Source organism: Talpa europaea (assembly GCF_964194135.1).
Source record: "Talpa europaea genome assembly, chromosome: 12".
Taxonomy (NCBI): domain Eukaryota; kingdom Metazoa; phylum Chordata; class Mammalia; order Eulipotyphla; family Talpidae; genus Talpa; species Talpa europaea.
This window is the reverse complement of record NC_140079.1, coordinates 47,269,558-47,286,105: the sequence shown is the minus strand read 5'-3', so window position 1 is coordinate 47,286,105 and position 16,548 is coordinate 47,269,558. Positions and strand designations below refer to the sequence as shown.

Here is a 16,548-nt window from a genome sequence, read left to right as displayed (position 1 = left end):
AGACTCTTCCCTACGTCCTGAGAGGTCTGTAATTGAGGGGTCGGGGGCGCTTTTCCAGTTGACTCTTTTGGCTTCCGAGAGGGGGCTGGAGGAATGGCATGCGGGCCTCCCTCTCCCTGCCCGCTCTGGTCCTACGAAACGCGCTTCCGGTCTTCTCCGCAGGGAGTCGATCCCTCGGAGGTGCAGCACCCCCTGTACCTCTCCCAGCCCATCCTCACTTCACCCACTTTGACCGAAGGGAGGGAGGGAGCGGCGGAGTGGAGCTATTTTGGGGCCAGGACGCCATCTGCACCGAGGCCCACGCCCAGGCCCACGCTCTGCGTTGGGGGGTGGGGGAGGACAGAAAGCGCGGGAGGGGCGGGAGCGACCCCCCCACCGCTGAGACTGGGTGGGGTAGAAGCCAGACCGGTGGCTCCCCGGCGTCTCGGGTCACTCCGGCTGAAAACGCAGTCCCTGGGAGCCCTTAGGCGGCGGGTTTTAAGGACAGGGATCCGCCCCCCTCACCCCAATTCCCTGGGGGTGGCGAGAGAGGTGTGTCAGCTAAGCCTGAGACGTGAGGCTTCCGGAGACCTTTAGGCAGCAGGGAGTGGACACGGGGGGGGGGGGCTGCGGGGAGAGCGCGAGCGAGACCGCGAGCGCGCTGAACCCCGGCTCCGCCTGGACCTGATGGTCGGGCCCCAGAGCCAGGAACCGCCTCCGCCACCCCTCCGGCCCTCCCCCCGCCGCCGCTCCATTCACAAACCCAGCCCCGCCCGCCTGCTCCCTCCTCGCGGCTTCCAGTGTACCGTTCTCGCTGAGCTGGGTCTGCGCGGACATGGGTGTTCTTAAAGAGACAGGACGCTCCTTTCTCAGAGCCCGTTCCGGACGGGCGGGGCTGGTGCTGGGAGAAGGCCTGGTGAGATCAGCCATTCATGGCCTGTGGAGTTCGGGGAGTGGGAATGTGGAGGAGCCCCCATGCAGCCTACACAGACACTTCAAGAAAGGGGAAAGTGACTGTCCAAACTTCTATTGGCCTCTCCCCTTCTCCAAGTTGAGGAGCACTTGGGAGTGAGAGGGGCACTGGAGAAGGGGACTGCCTTTTGGAGTGTGGGTTTGGAGTGCCAGGTCCTTGGGTTCACTCTGGGAAAGGTTTTACCAGAGCTCCCCTTTCAGCGACACGTGGTGAGTTTCCCAGGCGAGTTTCTCCATGAGACAGAGATGGTAGCTGTATTTAAAGGGCAGGTTTACTAGGAAAGGGGACAGGACAGTAAAGGACACTTGCATAGACACAAGCAGGCAGGAAGAGCTGCCTGAAAGGGACAGGTTTGCTGAGAGAGGCCTGCATGGCTGCAGGCAGGCGGCCTTGAGGAGAGCGGCCTCCACTGAGGGAGGTCAGTGAGGAGAAGTCCTGGCATGGCACAGGTCAGGCAGGGAGGCTGCTGCCCTGCAGAGGGAGAGAGCTGGTGAAAAAAAGCACCTGCATAGTCACACTGGGCAGTGGGATTGCTGCCCCGAGCCAGTGCAGAGACTGCACTGATATAGTCCTCTTCTCTTAGGGAGGGGCTCACGCCTCTGTGGAGTGGCCTGTTTGTTGCTGATGTTGGATAACTAGGCAAAACTGGAAAAGGACCAGAGATTCCAGAATGAGCCCAATCTCCATGTCTTTGCCCTCAGGCCTGTGCTCCACTCCCTACGAGAGTCCGAGCCTGCTTGGGTCTTATGCCTTGTGATAAGGCACTGGTGCCTGAGGGTCCTGGCCTCTACAGCTGGGTTAATGGTCCTGTTATTTCCCTCTACCCCCACCTCCTTGTGTGATTCAGGCTCTGGTCTTGGGGCACCTCCTTTCCAGTCTTTCTATTCTCGTCATCCGTCACCTGCAGATGTTCTGGCTGACTCCTGCATCCCCACTGCAACCTGCTTCAGGTCTTCTGGGTTGGGTTTTTCTGAAAGGTTTGTCGTGTGTGTGTGTGTGTGTGTGTGTGTGTGTGTGTGTGTGTTGGGAGGGAGAACCTCACCCTTAACTCTGACGCAAACAGAAGGCTGGGCTGCGGGGGTGGTGTAAAGGGGGGGCAGTAAGAGGGGTGAGGCTTCCTGAAACTGGAGGCCTGGGGAAAGAATTGTGTTGGATGATTGTGTGGAACTTACAAGAAGGAGTCACTAGCAGAGTGGAGGAGGTACTCTAGAAGGGGAAAGACTGGGGGTGGGGTGAGGGTAAAGCCCTGAGATGGAAGAGGAGTGAAATAACACAGAGAGAAGATGGGAGAAGTGGAAGAAGACATCTGGAGAAGAGAGGAGAGGTGGAGAAAGGCCCAAAGGTGGGAGATCAGGAGGGCTGAAAAGGGAGGATGGGGTGGAGGGGGCGAAGGGGAGGTGTAAAGGCACTGTGGAGTTAGGCTGGGAGGACTTTCCTTGAATCTGAGCTCATCCTTGGATTGAGGAAATAACTGCCCCCTCAATTAGGAGCCCACCCATGTTTGCCCATACCCGCATACACATAGGTGGCACGCTCCTACTCAGTCTTTCCCTGTGTAGTCAGAAATGCTCAGGATCCACCAAAGCTCCACTTTGTGCTTGTGACTGCACATGCATGACACATGTGCACAATTCACGTGCCTACATGAACACATGCACTAGCATTATATGGACAGTGTGCCCCCACAAACCTGGTCCCTGCAATACAGGTGAGTGTGCATGCAAACACACAGATATTTCCACATGTGCATGATGTGTGCTCACAATATCCATGTCATATCTGCTCATGCCTTAATTCTCAGACATGTAACCCATCTTTACCAGTTAGAGCCTCAAAAACCCAAGAAATACACATGTGTATACAGATGGGCATATACCAATGCTATGTGTATACATACATGACAACACTTGCCAGCATCAAAAGCAGTCCCTTTGAACATGTGAATTGACATATGCAAACACATTCTTATGTGTATAGCTTCCCACGAGTGTATACATGTATACAAGTAAACACATACATATATCAAATAAGTGCATACACACCCTCCCACCATGAGTTTCGGTCTAACATCACCCGTAAGACTGCACATATTTAAACTCAAATAGCAGCCTGTCCCACACACTGTCATCTCCCACTCCCTGGCACATACACATGCACGCAAATGATGAACATATCTCTTCATGCATACCAACCATGTACACCAACTGCCCACTTTGGTAACAGGAACAAAGACACATAAATGAAAGTTCTTGTTTGGATATCCTGCACCAACACATGGGAGACCACTCTGTATAGGTTTTGCTTCCAGCCCCCACTCATTTTTTACCCCATTGCACACATCCCCATTAACCCACTTGCTAGATCTTACCAGAGTCCTGAAGCTGCTAGTGGCAAATGCCACCTGTTTCCTTCATGAATTTACTTGCAAGCATTAATTGAGCATCTACTATATGCCACCCACTATTTCTGGCACTGGAGACTCATCCCTACTCCTGGCTTCATTCTGGTGAAGGCAGAGTAGGAGAGATGGGGAATAGATGATAGAGATGGGGAAGGCTCATCCAGGTTTCTCTTTCTCTAAGATGTCTGTTCGATCCCCTCACCACCATTTGCCAGGGTTTCAGAAGATGAGGGGGAGCTAAATGGAAGGAACAAGGTACTCTTGATGGAGGGAACAGCACATGCAAAAGCATGGTGGAAGGGAATTCGTTCTAGACCATAATATGTGCCTCATGGCATTTTGCTAGGCCACCCAAGTATTTTATTTTTTAAAAAGATTTATTTATGCATATAAGAACTGGGGCACAAACCAGATTGCAGGGGGTGGGAGGATTCATCAGAGACAGAGCAGAGAGCAGAACAGGCAAACTGACTGAAACACACTGCTGAGGGGAGCAGTGGGCAAGACAGGAGAGGTCTGCTGTGCCATGTGGGTTGCTCCTGGCTGGTGGGGGACTCAAACTCATGCTGCAATGGCTGGCAATAGTTTTACAGCGCTGTCTTTAACCCCTGTGCTACCAGGGAGGCCCTCAAGTATTTTAAAGTTTCCATAAATATTTGATAAATGTTGCATACAATTTAGCAAATGTATATGAAGACAAGTTTGCCTCACAACTGGTAATAATATCAACAACAAACCCCATTTAGTCAACATTCACTAGGCATGCTATTGAGGAATTTTATGCCCATTGTCCTCTTTGATTCTCATAGCAGCCCATTTTACAGATAAGGAAAGTTGAGGACCAGGGAAATTGAACAAGTTGTTTGGTGCCATAGAGACAGAAGGGTAGCTGCCTGATTCAGCAGTCTACTGGAGGTGGGAGTTAAGGTGAAGGTTGAGCCTCCTTTTAATATCCAAGGTGTAGAAACTCCTAAGTCCCTTTTATAGGCCAACAATCTGTTCTGGGATTGCCTCCTTCACTCAGTTAACAGACATGTCATGATGTCCCCATTCATCACTACTGTTCCCTTGCCCCTTTCCTAGGAAACCATCACAAACCTCTCTGCTCTTGGCTTCCCCATTCCTAAAACCACCCAATCAGTGGAATCTGAATTTCGGTCTTCACTCTCACTCTCAAAGGATAGTTTGATGATTCATAGCCAGAGCTGTAATCTTAGCTACTCTCCTAACCTGGGCCTCACTTTCCTCCCACATACAATGGGCTTCCTCTGTGAGGACATTCTGAGTGCAGCAGTCTTAGGTTTGAATCCCTAAATCCACCACTTTCTGGAAAGTCCTATATCATCTTCATTCCTCCACGTGCAAATCTATAGAATGGGCACACTAGTAGCACCATCTGACAGGTTTGTAGAACCCTTCTTTCTGGTAAAATGAGGCATGAGGAGCCTTGGCAAAAGGCCTGGCCCATGGAAAGTTTCCATAAGTGTAAGTCAAAGACAGGAAAAATCAATGAAGGTGTTTTTATTAATGGGGACTAAAAGCTTTCTGGAAGAAGGTCCGTGGGTAGGGCATTTCCAGAGAGCTCAGTGAGTTCTCAGGCCTGGCGAGGGTTCCACAGTACATTGGTGGCAGAAGGGTTCATAGAGGTTCTCTACCGGGGTAGTGTGTTCAGCACCGCGGACAGCAAGGGACCACGGGTTCAGAACCGTGGACAGCGCCCTCTGAAGCGAGCAGAAAGTCTCACCTCAGGGTGGCTGGAGGAGGAAATGACGTCACCCCTCAAGTGCATCACTATTTAATGAGTACCTGCTGTATGCCAGGCCCAGTTCTAAGTGGCACCTGGTAAACAGACAGAACCGTTGTCCAGTAAACACACAGAAACATTGTCAATATTTTTGGCGTTGTTTGTTTTTAACACCAAAGGCCTGAGCTGAGTTCTGGTTTATTTCTGTTGATGAAGAGTGAGAGTCTTCATTTGTTCTCTCCCAGATGCAAAGTCAACGGGGCCAGTGGCCATACTGCAAAATCCATTTCCTCTGTTGACACCACATGTGGAACTATAAAGCATCTTAGAATCTGTTTCTGAATTCTTCCTCTCCCTCCCAGTATGTTCTGAATTCTTTCTCTCCCTTTCAGATGTCTCCCTCCATGACTGTAATTCCCTATGCTCCCACCTCTACCCCCAAGTCTAGCAGGTTATGGACCAGGTGCCCCAATGACATCCACCTCAGTATGAATCCAGGGTGGTCCAGGCAGTGGGCACATCTACAACCAACCAAATAATAATAATAATAAAATAATAGTCATGATAATAATAATAGCAATAGTGATGATAGTATAATAATGCTGATGCTAAAAAATGATGAAGGAAGAGGAAGGGTGGAAGCTGCAGGAAGAAGCGGGGAAGAGGGAAGGAAGGAGGAGGTGAGACCATCTAGCCCTATCTCACCCAGTTTCCCAGATGCAGAAACTGAGGCCCAGAGCCTGGCAATGCTTGTGAGCCTTACTCCCGCCTCCACGGGTTCTGCCCTAACCAGCATCTGCCTGTGCAACTACATTAATCGGCCTGCCCTGATGGGGGCCCCAGGGACCACAGAAGCCACACAAACTGCTGACCCAGTGTGCTGGAGTCTCCTGCAGACCCCCTCCCCTCCCGCTACTCCCTGCCAGCTCTTTGCCCTATAAATAGCGACGTGTGTGCTTGCGTGTGACCAGAAGCACACAAGGGAGGGGTAATGCTTCCACCCTTTTGGCCCCAATACTGCAACCCAGCAACCTGGTGCAGTCAGGGTGGGGGGAGGTGAGAGCTGGAAGACAGTACTGAAGGCAGCAACTCTGGACCAAGAAAGGGAGCACTGATTTTGTTATTTTTCTGAACCCCCTGCTGACCTAAGCCCTCTCCATCCATGAGCCCCTCCCCTGAGACTACCCACAACCTTGCCCCTTGCAGGTCTCCTCTCTCATCATGGGCCAACTCCCTTCGCCTGCTCCTCATTCCCGTACCCCATGCCCGGCTTTGAAACCCCTGCACTCCAGCCCTCCTCCCCACTCTGCTCCATCTTCCCTAATTCCTCATTCCCCACGGTTCTCCCTCTCCCCCCTAAGTCTCCTCATCCTCCCGCTGGTTCTCCAGTGAGGAAGTCCTCTGATTCTCTGATTCCCTCTGATTCTCCATGTTGAAGTCCTTATCTTAAACTCCTGGAAGGGCCTGAGCCTGGCAGTCAGCTGTTAGAGGCACAGCCCTGCAGCAGTCCCTCCACTGCCACCGGGCCCCTAGTGAGCCCATTAGCCTCTGACCTTAGGGAGGAGGAAGGGAGCCCACTGAGAGAAACAGAGTGAAAAGGGGAAGAAAAGAGAAAGCAATGACAGGTGTGGAGAAAAGCAACCTAGAAGAGGGAGACTGGGAGAAACCAGAGGGCGAAATGGAGGACAGACTTGAATGGCAGCCTCTCCTCTGAGCAGTGTTGCTGGGAGCCCAGAGCAGTCGCTGCAGGCTTGGGCCTAGACCACTCAGTCCCTCGGGATGTCTCCCTTCCTCCAGGGTCTGGCACCTCCCCTCACCCCCAGATTCCTCCCTCCAACTTCTCTCCCAACTGTGCCTCTCTTCTCAACAGCACCTGCCCTGCCTGCCCTCCCTGGTAGAAATTCACGTGTCTCTCTATCTCTTTGTCTCTGTCTCTGACTCTCATGACTTCTCACCCTCCCTTCTTCTGCCCTCCTTTTCCTTTCCTGTTCCCACTCTGGTCCCTCCGTGTGTGCCTTTCTCAGCCTTCATTTGCATCTCTCTCACCATTTTCCCTCCCAGCCCCTTTTAGAGTCCTCAGGTTTGCAAACTGGAGCTCCCCGGGAAAGAGGGAGTACTCCTGAAAAACACTCAGCCCTAGGGTTTCGGGGTTGAGCGGGTGAGTTCCTTATGGGCTGGGGTGGGCGGAGAGTGTGAAAGGGGGCAGTGTGACAAGACTGAGTTTTCCTTTGAGAGAAGGGTCTTGATTGTGTAGATATCTGGGAAGTTGAGGTGACTGATTTTGGACATGAGGGAAAGAGACAGAGACAGAAAATAACGGGGACAGGGATGGAAGCCCAGATAGGATGGTTCGCTTGCCCAGGATCACACAGCACTACGAGCTGGGCCTGGCTCCAGCGGACTCCAGGCTGAACCAGTACTCACCTCTCCCATTGCCCAACCAAGAGTTCCGCCCCCACTCCATCTCAAACCCTGGTGTGGTGGGCATAATGCCCAATGTTTCTGCATGTAGAGTCTGCACCTTTCTCTGGTGGGAGGTAGGCCTGCCTGGACACAGGGACGTGCTCTTCCCTCTCCCCTTCTGCAGCCCTGGGAAGTTCACTCTGTGCTTCTGGGCACCAGCCTCCTGTCCCCACACATAGCCCTTCTGTCCGCTAAAGGAACAAATAGTATCACTGACACATGGTGAAAGCCTTTCTACTTTCCCTGCTTTTGATGGGAATTTTTTCTTCACTGGCTTCATTAAGATGCTTTTGTGAGAGAAAATTCAAGTGCTATGGACAGAGATTTGGACCTGAAATGGGAGGCTGTGTCATTTCATTTCAGGCCCACATCTCTGATGACAGAGAGCCCAAAAAAACAACAAACTTGATTAACAAAAGGGAAGAGTAGAAATAATTTATCTACTAGGAATTTATCCTTCAACTTGCACACACTCTGTAAGACATAGTGGAAAAGCATGAAGGTTCTAAAAGCGTGTAAATGCTACTATATGTAGGAATAAAATAATGTACCTGTGCACAGGATTGGCAGAGCATGGACTGTTTTTCTCTGGTATAAGGAATTGGTTATGTTGATCACACCCAGGAGGGAGAGAACTGGGGAGAAAAGATCCTCATCTCTCTCCAATTGTATAGTCTTGTGGTTGTTTTAGATTTTGTAAAATGTGCACATATTGCCTACACACACACACACACACACACACACGAAATCATTTGAAAAAAGAAAAAGAAGAAATATAAAAGCAGAAAAGGGTTCCATTTAAGAGCAGGTTTTGGGTAGGTGTGGAGGAGAAAGATGGGGGCAGCAGCAGGATGTGAGAGATGTTGAAAGTAAAGTTTAATATCCCATGAGAAAATCACTTGAGACTGCAGGCATATGTGAAACCTAAAGAGGCTGAACCATGTGGAACCCTGACATATTCAGGTGACATAGTCAGGTTACACATTCACACATGAGATGGGCTGAATAAGCTCTAACAGCCTCAGCCAAGACTGGATGCCTCTTGTGCCTATGGGGTTAGCTCTCTGGATTGTTCTCTTCACCCTGCCCAGCCCCCCCCCTTTTAATATTGGGGCCCAAACCCTAGAATCATTTGGTGGGAGTAACTGAGCTGGACAGCTAGGGAAGACATCTCACTGACCTGACAGTGGGATGGAGTCATTGGAAATTGTTTCCTTTCTCTTCCCTCCCAGATCCCTTCTTTCCTCTGTAGCAATTCTGGAGGGCTTCCTGTGGGAGGCCTCTCCTGCCATCTACCCAACTCCTTTGAAAAAAAAAATCTTGTTCAGTTGTGGATAAAAGCCCAGCTATGGGTTAGGGGGAGTTTGATGGGAAGGAGGGAGAGGGAGGGGCAGGGACTTCTCCGAGTCCAAATTTCCTTCCATCCCTAGGTTTGCCTGTGCTCATCTGTCTGATGGCTTCTCTCTCTCCCTCTTATCCCTGCCTCCTCCTCTCCTTGTTTCTTTGTCTGTTACCTTTATTTATTTTTTTTCCTGTTTGGTCTCTGTCTCTTTTACTCTCTATTTTTGCCTCTCTTTTCTGTCTCTCTCCTGTGTCTCTCCCTTCTGTCTCTCTCTCTTATGTCTCTATTTTCCTGTGCCTGTCTCTGTCCGTCTCTCCTCCCCACCTCTCTCCCGTCTCCCTTCCCAATCTCTGTCTCTCTCCACAGTCAAAAAAGCCAAGTTTGATGGTGCTCAAGGTAAGTGATTCTTCTTCTGGCTCTGTCCTGTGTTGTCTGTCTGTCTGTCTTTTGGAGAGGCCAGGGAGGGGTCTGACCCAGAGACGAGGGACTTGGGCTCAATGTCTGCTTACACAACAGTGTCAGCCTTGACCTGGGATGCCAGCAGTTGGCGGGGCTTCCTCAGGTCTCCTGATCATGCCCCAGAGATCTCAGTGGGGGTGTGGCTCACCCCAGTGGCTGGTCCCAGCATCCTAAGAGTTAGTTTAGGGATGCTTAGATCAGGCTACAGGTTGGAAAAGTAAGACTCAGAGAGGTGAAGGGAGTTGCTTTCAGTAGACTTTGTTTCCCATTTGAGGCTTCAGTCTTCTGGGCCAAAAATCAAGGCTGTTAGACATAGTCATTTCTAAGCAGCAGGATTAGGGATCCCCAAATTCCACGTCTCTGTGCAAAAAGGCCCTTCCATTGTGCTATGAGGAACTTTGGGTGGGTGGGGGAGGTACTGGGGGCTGACCTGGGGGTGGAGGCTCAAAAGCATCATGGTGTGCTGGATCTGGGGTCATCCCAAATGAATGGGATCAAAGAAAGCCAACTAGAGCTTGGGAAGGTCTGTGGGGGAGCACCTAACACCCTGTATTGATCCCTGTCTCACCACCACAGAGAAGTTCAACACTTACGTGACCCTGAAGGTGCAGAATGTCAAGAGCACAACCATCGCTGTGCGGGGCAGCCAGCCCAGCTGGGAGCAGGACTTCATGTTGTGAGTCTGCGGCAATCCCCCTCACCCCTACACAGCCAGGCCCTGCCCACCTCACTGGACAGAGCCCGACCCTGAGTGTTGTCTGGGACTTTTCTCCCTCCTTCTCCTTCTTTCTCCTGGGAACAATGTCCAGCCATCAGCTTTGCCTCCAAAGCCTTTCTGAATCCTCTCTTCCCTTTATCTCCAAGGCCTCTAGCCCACACCCTGGCCTCCTGCTGCCATCTGCCTCCCCACAATCTGTTTGCCTCCAGGCAGCTAGGGGGATATTTTTAAAACTGCAAATCACATCCTGTAGCTCTCCAAACTTGCGTAGAGCTCCTCCTCAACCTCAGAACAAAGCCCACACTCCTCCCCACAGAGCCCAAGCTGGGCCACTGTGACTCCTCACCCTTTATCTCTCCTGGCTTACCAGGCCCAGCCACACAGCCTCTGCACCTTTCATCCCGGAGGGCCAGCTTTTTCCTGCCCTGGGGACTTTGCACTTGCTCTTCCCTCCTCCACCCAGAGTTGGCTCCTCTTTTCCTTCAGTCCTTAGCTTGTGTCACCTCCTCAGAGAACCCCTCTCTGACCACTACCCTAAGCTTCAATTGCAGAATAATTTCAGCTCTTGCCACTAGTTGTTATTTCAGTCATTTGTGCGATTTTTGGATGTATTTCTGGTCCTTGTTTCTAGATTGTGAGCTCCAGGAGAGTAAGCCCAAATTGGTCCTGTCTCTACTGAAACCCTCATGCCAAGTTCAGGGCCTGGCACACATCCCATTGGCTCAATAAATATTTGCCTAATAACTGAATTAATGACCTGTATTCTCCCCTTAACCTTCACCCACCCAAGAAATCATATCACGCACCATCTGCTGACAATGGCCAGCAAAGTGTGCCTTGCCATCTTCTACAGCTTTACATGACTTGATAAATTAATTTTGCCAACAACCACGGGGCTGGGGGTGGGGTGGGGTCTTGTAATTCTCATTTTACAGATGAGGCAATGGAGGCCCAGAGGCAAAAACACTTGCTCAATGTCACACAACCTGTACGTGGCAGAACTGGGATTTGGATCCAGGCATCACTTGACCCTGTCTATGCTCTAAGCAGAGCCTGGCTGGGGACTGTTAGTGCTAGAAGCTACTAGAGACCCAGAACTGGGATCCTGGAGTAGGCAGACAAGGAGGAACCAGCCTTACTATTCTAGGGATGTGAATGGGGGAGGGACAGAGTGGCCCCCAGTTCCTCAAAAGCTGTTAACGTATGACCAGGTCAGGCAACAGATGTATCCATGGAGAACATTCCTTAAGACAAATCTTCGGTAAGCTGGTAAATTCAGTGAAGTGGACTTTCACTAGTATTTTTCCCCAAATGGGTGTATTCCTCGGCCAAGGCCTGCAGGGAAAGGGCTTAGAGGTGGGCTCACTCATAAAACTCAAGGGCATTATCATATGCCTGGATAGAGATGATACTGAAAGGATGGAGTCACCCTGAATGGGAGCCACAGAGGGTGCTGAGTTTCTTCCTCACTTAACCAGCATGCTCAGAATCTGAGGGTTAAAGGAAGTATTGGGCAAGTTAGGGTACAAGAGAAGTGTGATATCTGTTTCCACTTCCCTTCCAGCTTGGAATCCTGGTTCTTTCTTTTTATTCTATTAAGATTTTATCTATTTATGCATACAAGAACTGGGGTACAGGCCAGAGGTGCTGGGGGAGAGGGAATTCACCAGAGACAGAGTGGGGAACAGAATAGGCAGATTGGCTGAAATACACTGCTGAGGGGAGCAGCTGGCGAGACAGGAGAGGTCTGCTGCGCCATGTGGGTCACCTCCCCAGCTGGGGATCGAACTCGTGTTTCAGTGGCTGCAGATAGCTTCATAGGCTGCATCCCAACCCCTTGAGCTACCAGGAAGGCCCCTGGAATCCTGGTTCTTCTGTGATATCTTGAGCTTGTAACTTCACTGTTGGTCTCTGTATCACCTCTGTAAAATGAAAATCACTGTGCTACCTGCCTGGGTAGGACTCATCTAGGCCCGGATTTGAATTCCAGTTGGCTGAGTGTCCTAAGGCTAGTAAACTTCTCTGAGTCCCTGTTTCCTTTCTCCTGCCCCTTCATGTCCCCTCTCCTTTCTCCATAGTGAAATTAACCGCCTGGATTTGGGGCTGACGGTGGAAGTGTGGAATAAGGGTCTCATCTGGGACACAATGGTGGGTACTGTGTGGATCCCACTGAGGACCATCCGTCAGTCCAATGAAGTAAGTGATAGACTAAGCATTGGGGAGAAGTATCTGGGAGGGACCCAGAGACCAGGGGCTTGAACAAAATGGACATTTATCCCCTGAAAATATTTGTGTAGACATCCAGGGCTGCTATGGTGGCTCCAAAGTCACTAGGGTCCATACTCCTTCCGTCTTGTTATTCTGTCTTTCTCCCTATGTGACTTCCACTTCATGGCCCAAAATGACTGCTCAAGGACCACCACCATTGCATCAGCATTCCAGTCAGGGGAGGAAAAGGTGGCAAGGGAATAGGCTTGTCCTTGTCGTTAAGGGTCCAATCTGGAAGTGACTCACTGTACCTCACATATACCCCGTTGACCAGAACTTAGTCATGTGACCACTACCTAGCTGAAGGGAGTCTAGTTAAAAAATATTCTTATGGAAGAGAGGAGAAGGGTTATTGTGAAGACTAGTACTTGTGCAAGGAGAAGACTACACTAGCCCCAAAAGTCCTAGAGGCCCCAAGTGTCAACAGCCATAAGTCTCACTCCCTCTTCACAGCCATTTCATGCTAAGCCCAGCAGGATCTTACTACCCCAGGACCCCGCCCTGCACTACCTGCCCATCTCCCCTGGAAGATCTTCTAGAGAACAAGTACCCACATTGCGAACCTTATCTTACCCCACAACCCAAACTCACTCATAGACCTCAAAGATGTTGCTATGGAAGGTTTACTGTTGAATGAAGTGAGTCTAAAAGGAGGGCTTCAGCATGATCCAGAATTTCCTCAGTGATCCCCCAAGTGTGAGGAAGGCCTGGTCACCTGGGGCATCAATGACCCATGGAGAGAACTCTGGACTACTACCCTCACCCTTGAAGCCTCTCTGGAGCTGCACAGAGCAGATTCTGCAGAACATTCTTCTCATTTGAGAGATGAATAAGCAGAGGTTCATAGTAGACCCCATCTATTCAAGGGCTTATGTCTCTGAATTATGGAGACTGGTGATTTACTCATGGGGTTTCCTCCCTGGATGGTGGGAACATCAGGCCTTTTATTTGAAGTAGGATCTCAGAACCCTTCTTCACATATGGGAAATGGCTGTGTAAGGCTGGGACCACCCCTGGCTAACCCCGAGGAGCTCTCTTTCCGTGTCCTTGCCTCTGGGTCCCACAGACCCACCATGTTGCCCTGGATTGGGTTCTTCCCTTTGATTTATTCCCTTATCTGTAAGGTAGGGATGTGATGCTTGCCATTGGGGTCCAACGGAGTTGAGGTAAAAGAAACATCTCATATGAGAGTAGGGGGCACTGCTGGCTAGAATGTAACAAATATTCAGTGCTCCCTACTTCACCCAAGACACTGACCCCTATTTCCCCACCCATTCCAGGAAGGCCCTGGAGAGTGGCTGACGCTGGACTCTCAGGTCATCATGGCAGACAGTGAGATCTGTGGCACCAAGGATCCCACCTTCCACCGCATCCTCCTGGATACCCGCTTTGAGCTGCCCTTAGGTGAGAGCAGAGATATGGGACCCTCACCAGCCCCAGGAGAATGACTGACTTAGGTGGGGTCAAATGATTCATCACTCTGAGCATGGGGTTTCCTTTCCCTAGAGGAGAGAGCTTCCTAGGTTGCAATGAGTAAGCAACGTGCATCTGTCATGTGCAGAGTATGTCCCAGTTTCTACAGGTTGCCAATGAAAAGGGGTCCCAGGGCTTGGGTCCAAGCTGTCCTGGAACATCTTCCATGAAGCCATGGCTTCAGCAACAAGCTGCATATGGGAGGAGAAGCCAAAAGAAGGAGGGAGGGGGAGAGAGAGAGAGAGAGAGAGAGAGAGAGAGAGAGAGAGAGAGAAGGAGGAGGAGAGAGGAACAGAGAGGTAGAGACAAACAGACAGAGGCAGAAGAGAGACAGAGAAAGATGGAGGGAGAGACCCAAAGACAGAGACAGAGGAAAAAAACAAAGAGACAGAGAGATATAGGAGACAGAGAGATATAGAGAGGTAGAGAGATGTAGAAATAAAAACACAGAAGAAGCAGAGACAGAGAGGCCTCTCTACCTTTCTTGGAAGCAGCTTGGTTCTCCCCTATTGTCCTCCCAAGAACTCATATCTTCCCCACCCTTATAATTCTAGGCTACATTTTCTTTCCATACTCTATCCATTCCTAAGACAGCTTTGGGGTTGGGAAGGTCAAGGACATTACTTTCCTCCCACACAGAGACCTGATGGACGCACTAGATGGAGGTTGGATGGTGGGAAGTGGCTTCCAGACTCATAGCTAGGGCTTTGCTTTCAGACATTCCTGAGGAGGAGGCACGTTATTGGGCCAAGAAGCTGGAACAGCTGAATGCCATGAGAGACCAGGATGAGGTAAGTGTTGGTAAAGGGCTGTTTTCCTGAGTGTCTCTCTGTATCTCCCAAAATACTTTGCTCTGTCTGTTTCTCTCTGCTTGTCTGTGTCTCTAACTCTGTAACTCAACTCCATCAGTGACCCATGTTGTACAGTCTCAAAGCATCAAGGAACATACTTCCACCAATGATGTAACCATTTCAGTTAACTCAAGTTCTGTGTTTTCCAAATACCCTCGATATATAGGGGTCCTGCAGCAATTCTTATACCCTCTCTCTGCCCCACATCCTGTGCCTCTGTTCTTCCATGTCATCCCCTTTCTTCTTAGCTCTGTATCTTCACAATGCAAAGACACAGTGTGGCCCAGAAGTCAGTCTTCAGAAGTTGAGGGTGGGGAAGAAATAGCAGGCAAGGCTAGAACATTCTTCGGTAGGAGGTGGAGAGCAAAGTTCCAACATTCATATGTTAATAACTTCTTGTCAACTTTTTCTCTTTTCTTCTTTCTTCACCTCCCTGCCCCTTATTTTCTCTCCCTCTTTCCTCTCAGTATTTTTGTCTATCTCTGTTTAGCATTGTCTCTCTCTCTGTTTTTCCTTTTGTGAACATTTGTATCTTCTTCCAGAGGGAGAGCATTCAGGAGGCAGGGAGTAGTCAAGATAGAACAGCACAGAGGACCATTCTGGTCCTCTGTTTTCTGACTATCCTGAGATGAACCCTCTCTCCTTCCTTCCCTCTCAGTATTCATTCCAAGATGAACAAGACAAGCCTCTCCCTGTCCCCAGCAACCAGTGTTGTAAGTACCTCTTGATTTCTCCCTGGACATCAGCTGAAACTCTCATCCCGCCCCCACCCCATGACAGTCTAATGTAACAGATCACTTCCCTCCAGAGATACAGGTTCCAGTGTGCATGGTATCCACTTACAGTGTAGTGGAAAGAGGAGAGATCTGGGACTTGGGTTTAAGTCCTGCCTTGCTATGTGGCCATAGGCATTCCAGTGTCCCTCTCTTTAGAGTCCCTCTCTTTGAAATGGGGCATGTGATAGTTCCCTAACTCTGAGGGCTGTTAGAATGACCCAGGATATCCAGAGGCTGAAAAAACTTTTTTAATGGTTCAAAATTCCATTAATAAGATCTCAGATGAAGGCCTCTAATTATTCAACAAACTTGGGGGTCAATATAGACCCCCAGGCAACCCAAAGTCAGATGGTACAAATATGAAGAGATGGTCCAACACATGTACAATAGGCACATGTGCAATAAACAAAGGCTGTTTCATTCACCCATTTTCTTAGATGAAGAAACTGAGGCCCAAGAGGAGAAGCGACTTGCCCAAGGTCACACACCCAGCAGGAGGCAGAACCAGGATTTGAACCCAGGTCTGAGGGACTCCAAGTTTGTTTCTCTTTCCACTGTATACCATCTATTAATGATGATGATGATGTTCCTCTGCCTACTGCCCTTCCATCAAGGCTGGAATTTTCAAGATTATTTGTTCTCCTTAACCCTGTGGGCATTCAGATGCACTCAGACCAGGTCTCCATGGGCCAAGGAGATGGCTCCCTATAAAAGTGTCCCCTGTGTCCTCTGGAGTGGGGAGGAAGGGACAAATCATATAGTCCTCACCCATGACACTTTGCCCTCACCCTACCCTTCAATCTTTTTATCCTTTTCCATCTACTTCCTCATCCTCCCATTTTTCCCCCTCTCACAGTCTCCCTGTATCCTTTGATCCTCCTCCTAACACAAATGCCCAGGATGGTGAGGATGGGGCCTAGTTTGGGAGGGGCTGGAAGATTGCGTTTGGAGACCCTGTTCATGTACCAACTTGGGGTATGATATTGAGAAACTTCCTTGACTTCCCTATCTGCTGAGGAGTTGTTACTGTCTTTGAGGAATTACAAACCCATCCCCAGGAATAGGGTCACTGATGAATTGTGGTGAGGGCAGGATCAGGCA

At 50.0% G+C, this 16,548-nt stretch overlaps 1 protein-coding gene across 1 annotated transcript in view; it reads left to right on the top strand.

Annotated features, from left to right (window-relative positions):
- Positions 1 to 7,442: 7,442 nt before the first annotated feature.
- The window catches only part of UNC13A (unc-13 homolog A), a gene marked incomplete at both ends in the record, with an annotated part of 58,401 nt that continues 49,295 nt past the window's right edge, over positions 7,443 to 16,548 (top strand). The window contains 7 exons of the mRNA XM_084250028.1: positions 7,443 to 7,605; positions 9,269 to 9,298; positions 9,938 to 10,037; positions 12,158 to 12,275; positions 13,628 to 13,751; positions 14,538 to 14,611; positions 15,330 to 15,384. Coding sequence (XP_084106154.1) covers positions 7,443 to 7,605; positions 9,269 to 9,298; positions 9,938 to 10,037; positions 12,158 to 12,275; positions 13,628 to 13,751; positions 14,538 to 14,611; positions 15,330 to 15,384 — 664 coding nt within the window. The remainder of the gene's footprint in view (positions 7,606 to 9,268; positions 9,299 to 9,937; positions 10,038 to 12,157; positions 12,276 to 13,627; positions 13,752 to 14,537; positions 14,612 to 15,329; positions 15,385 to 16,548) is intronic.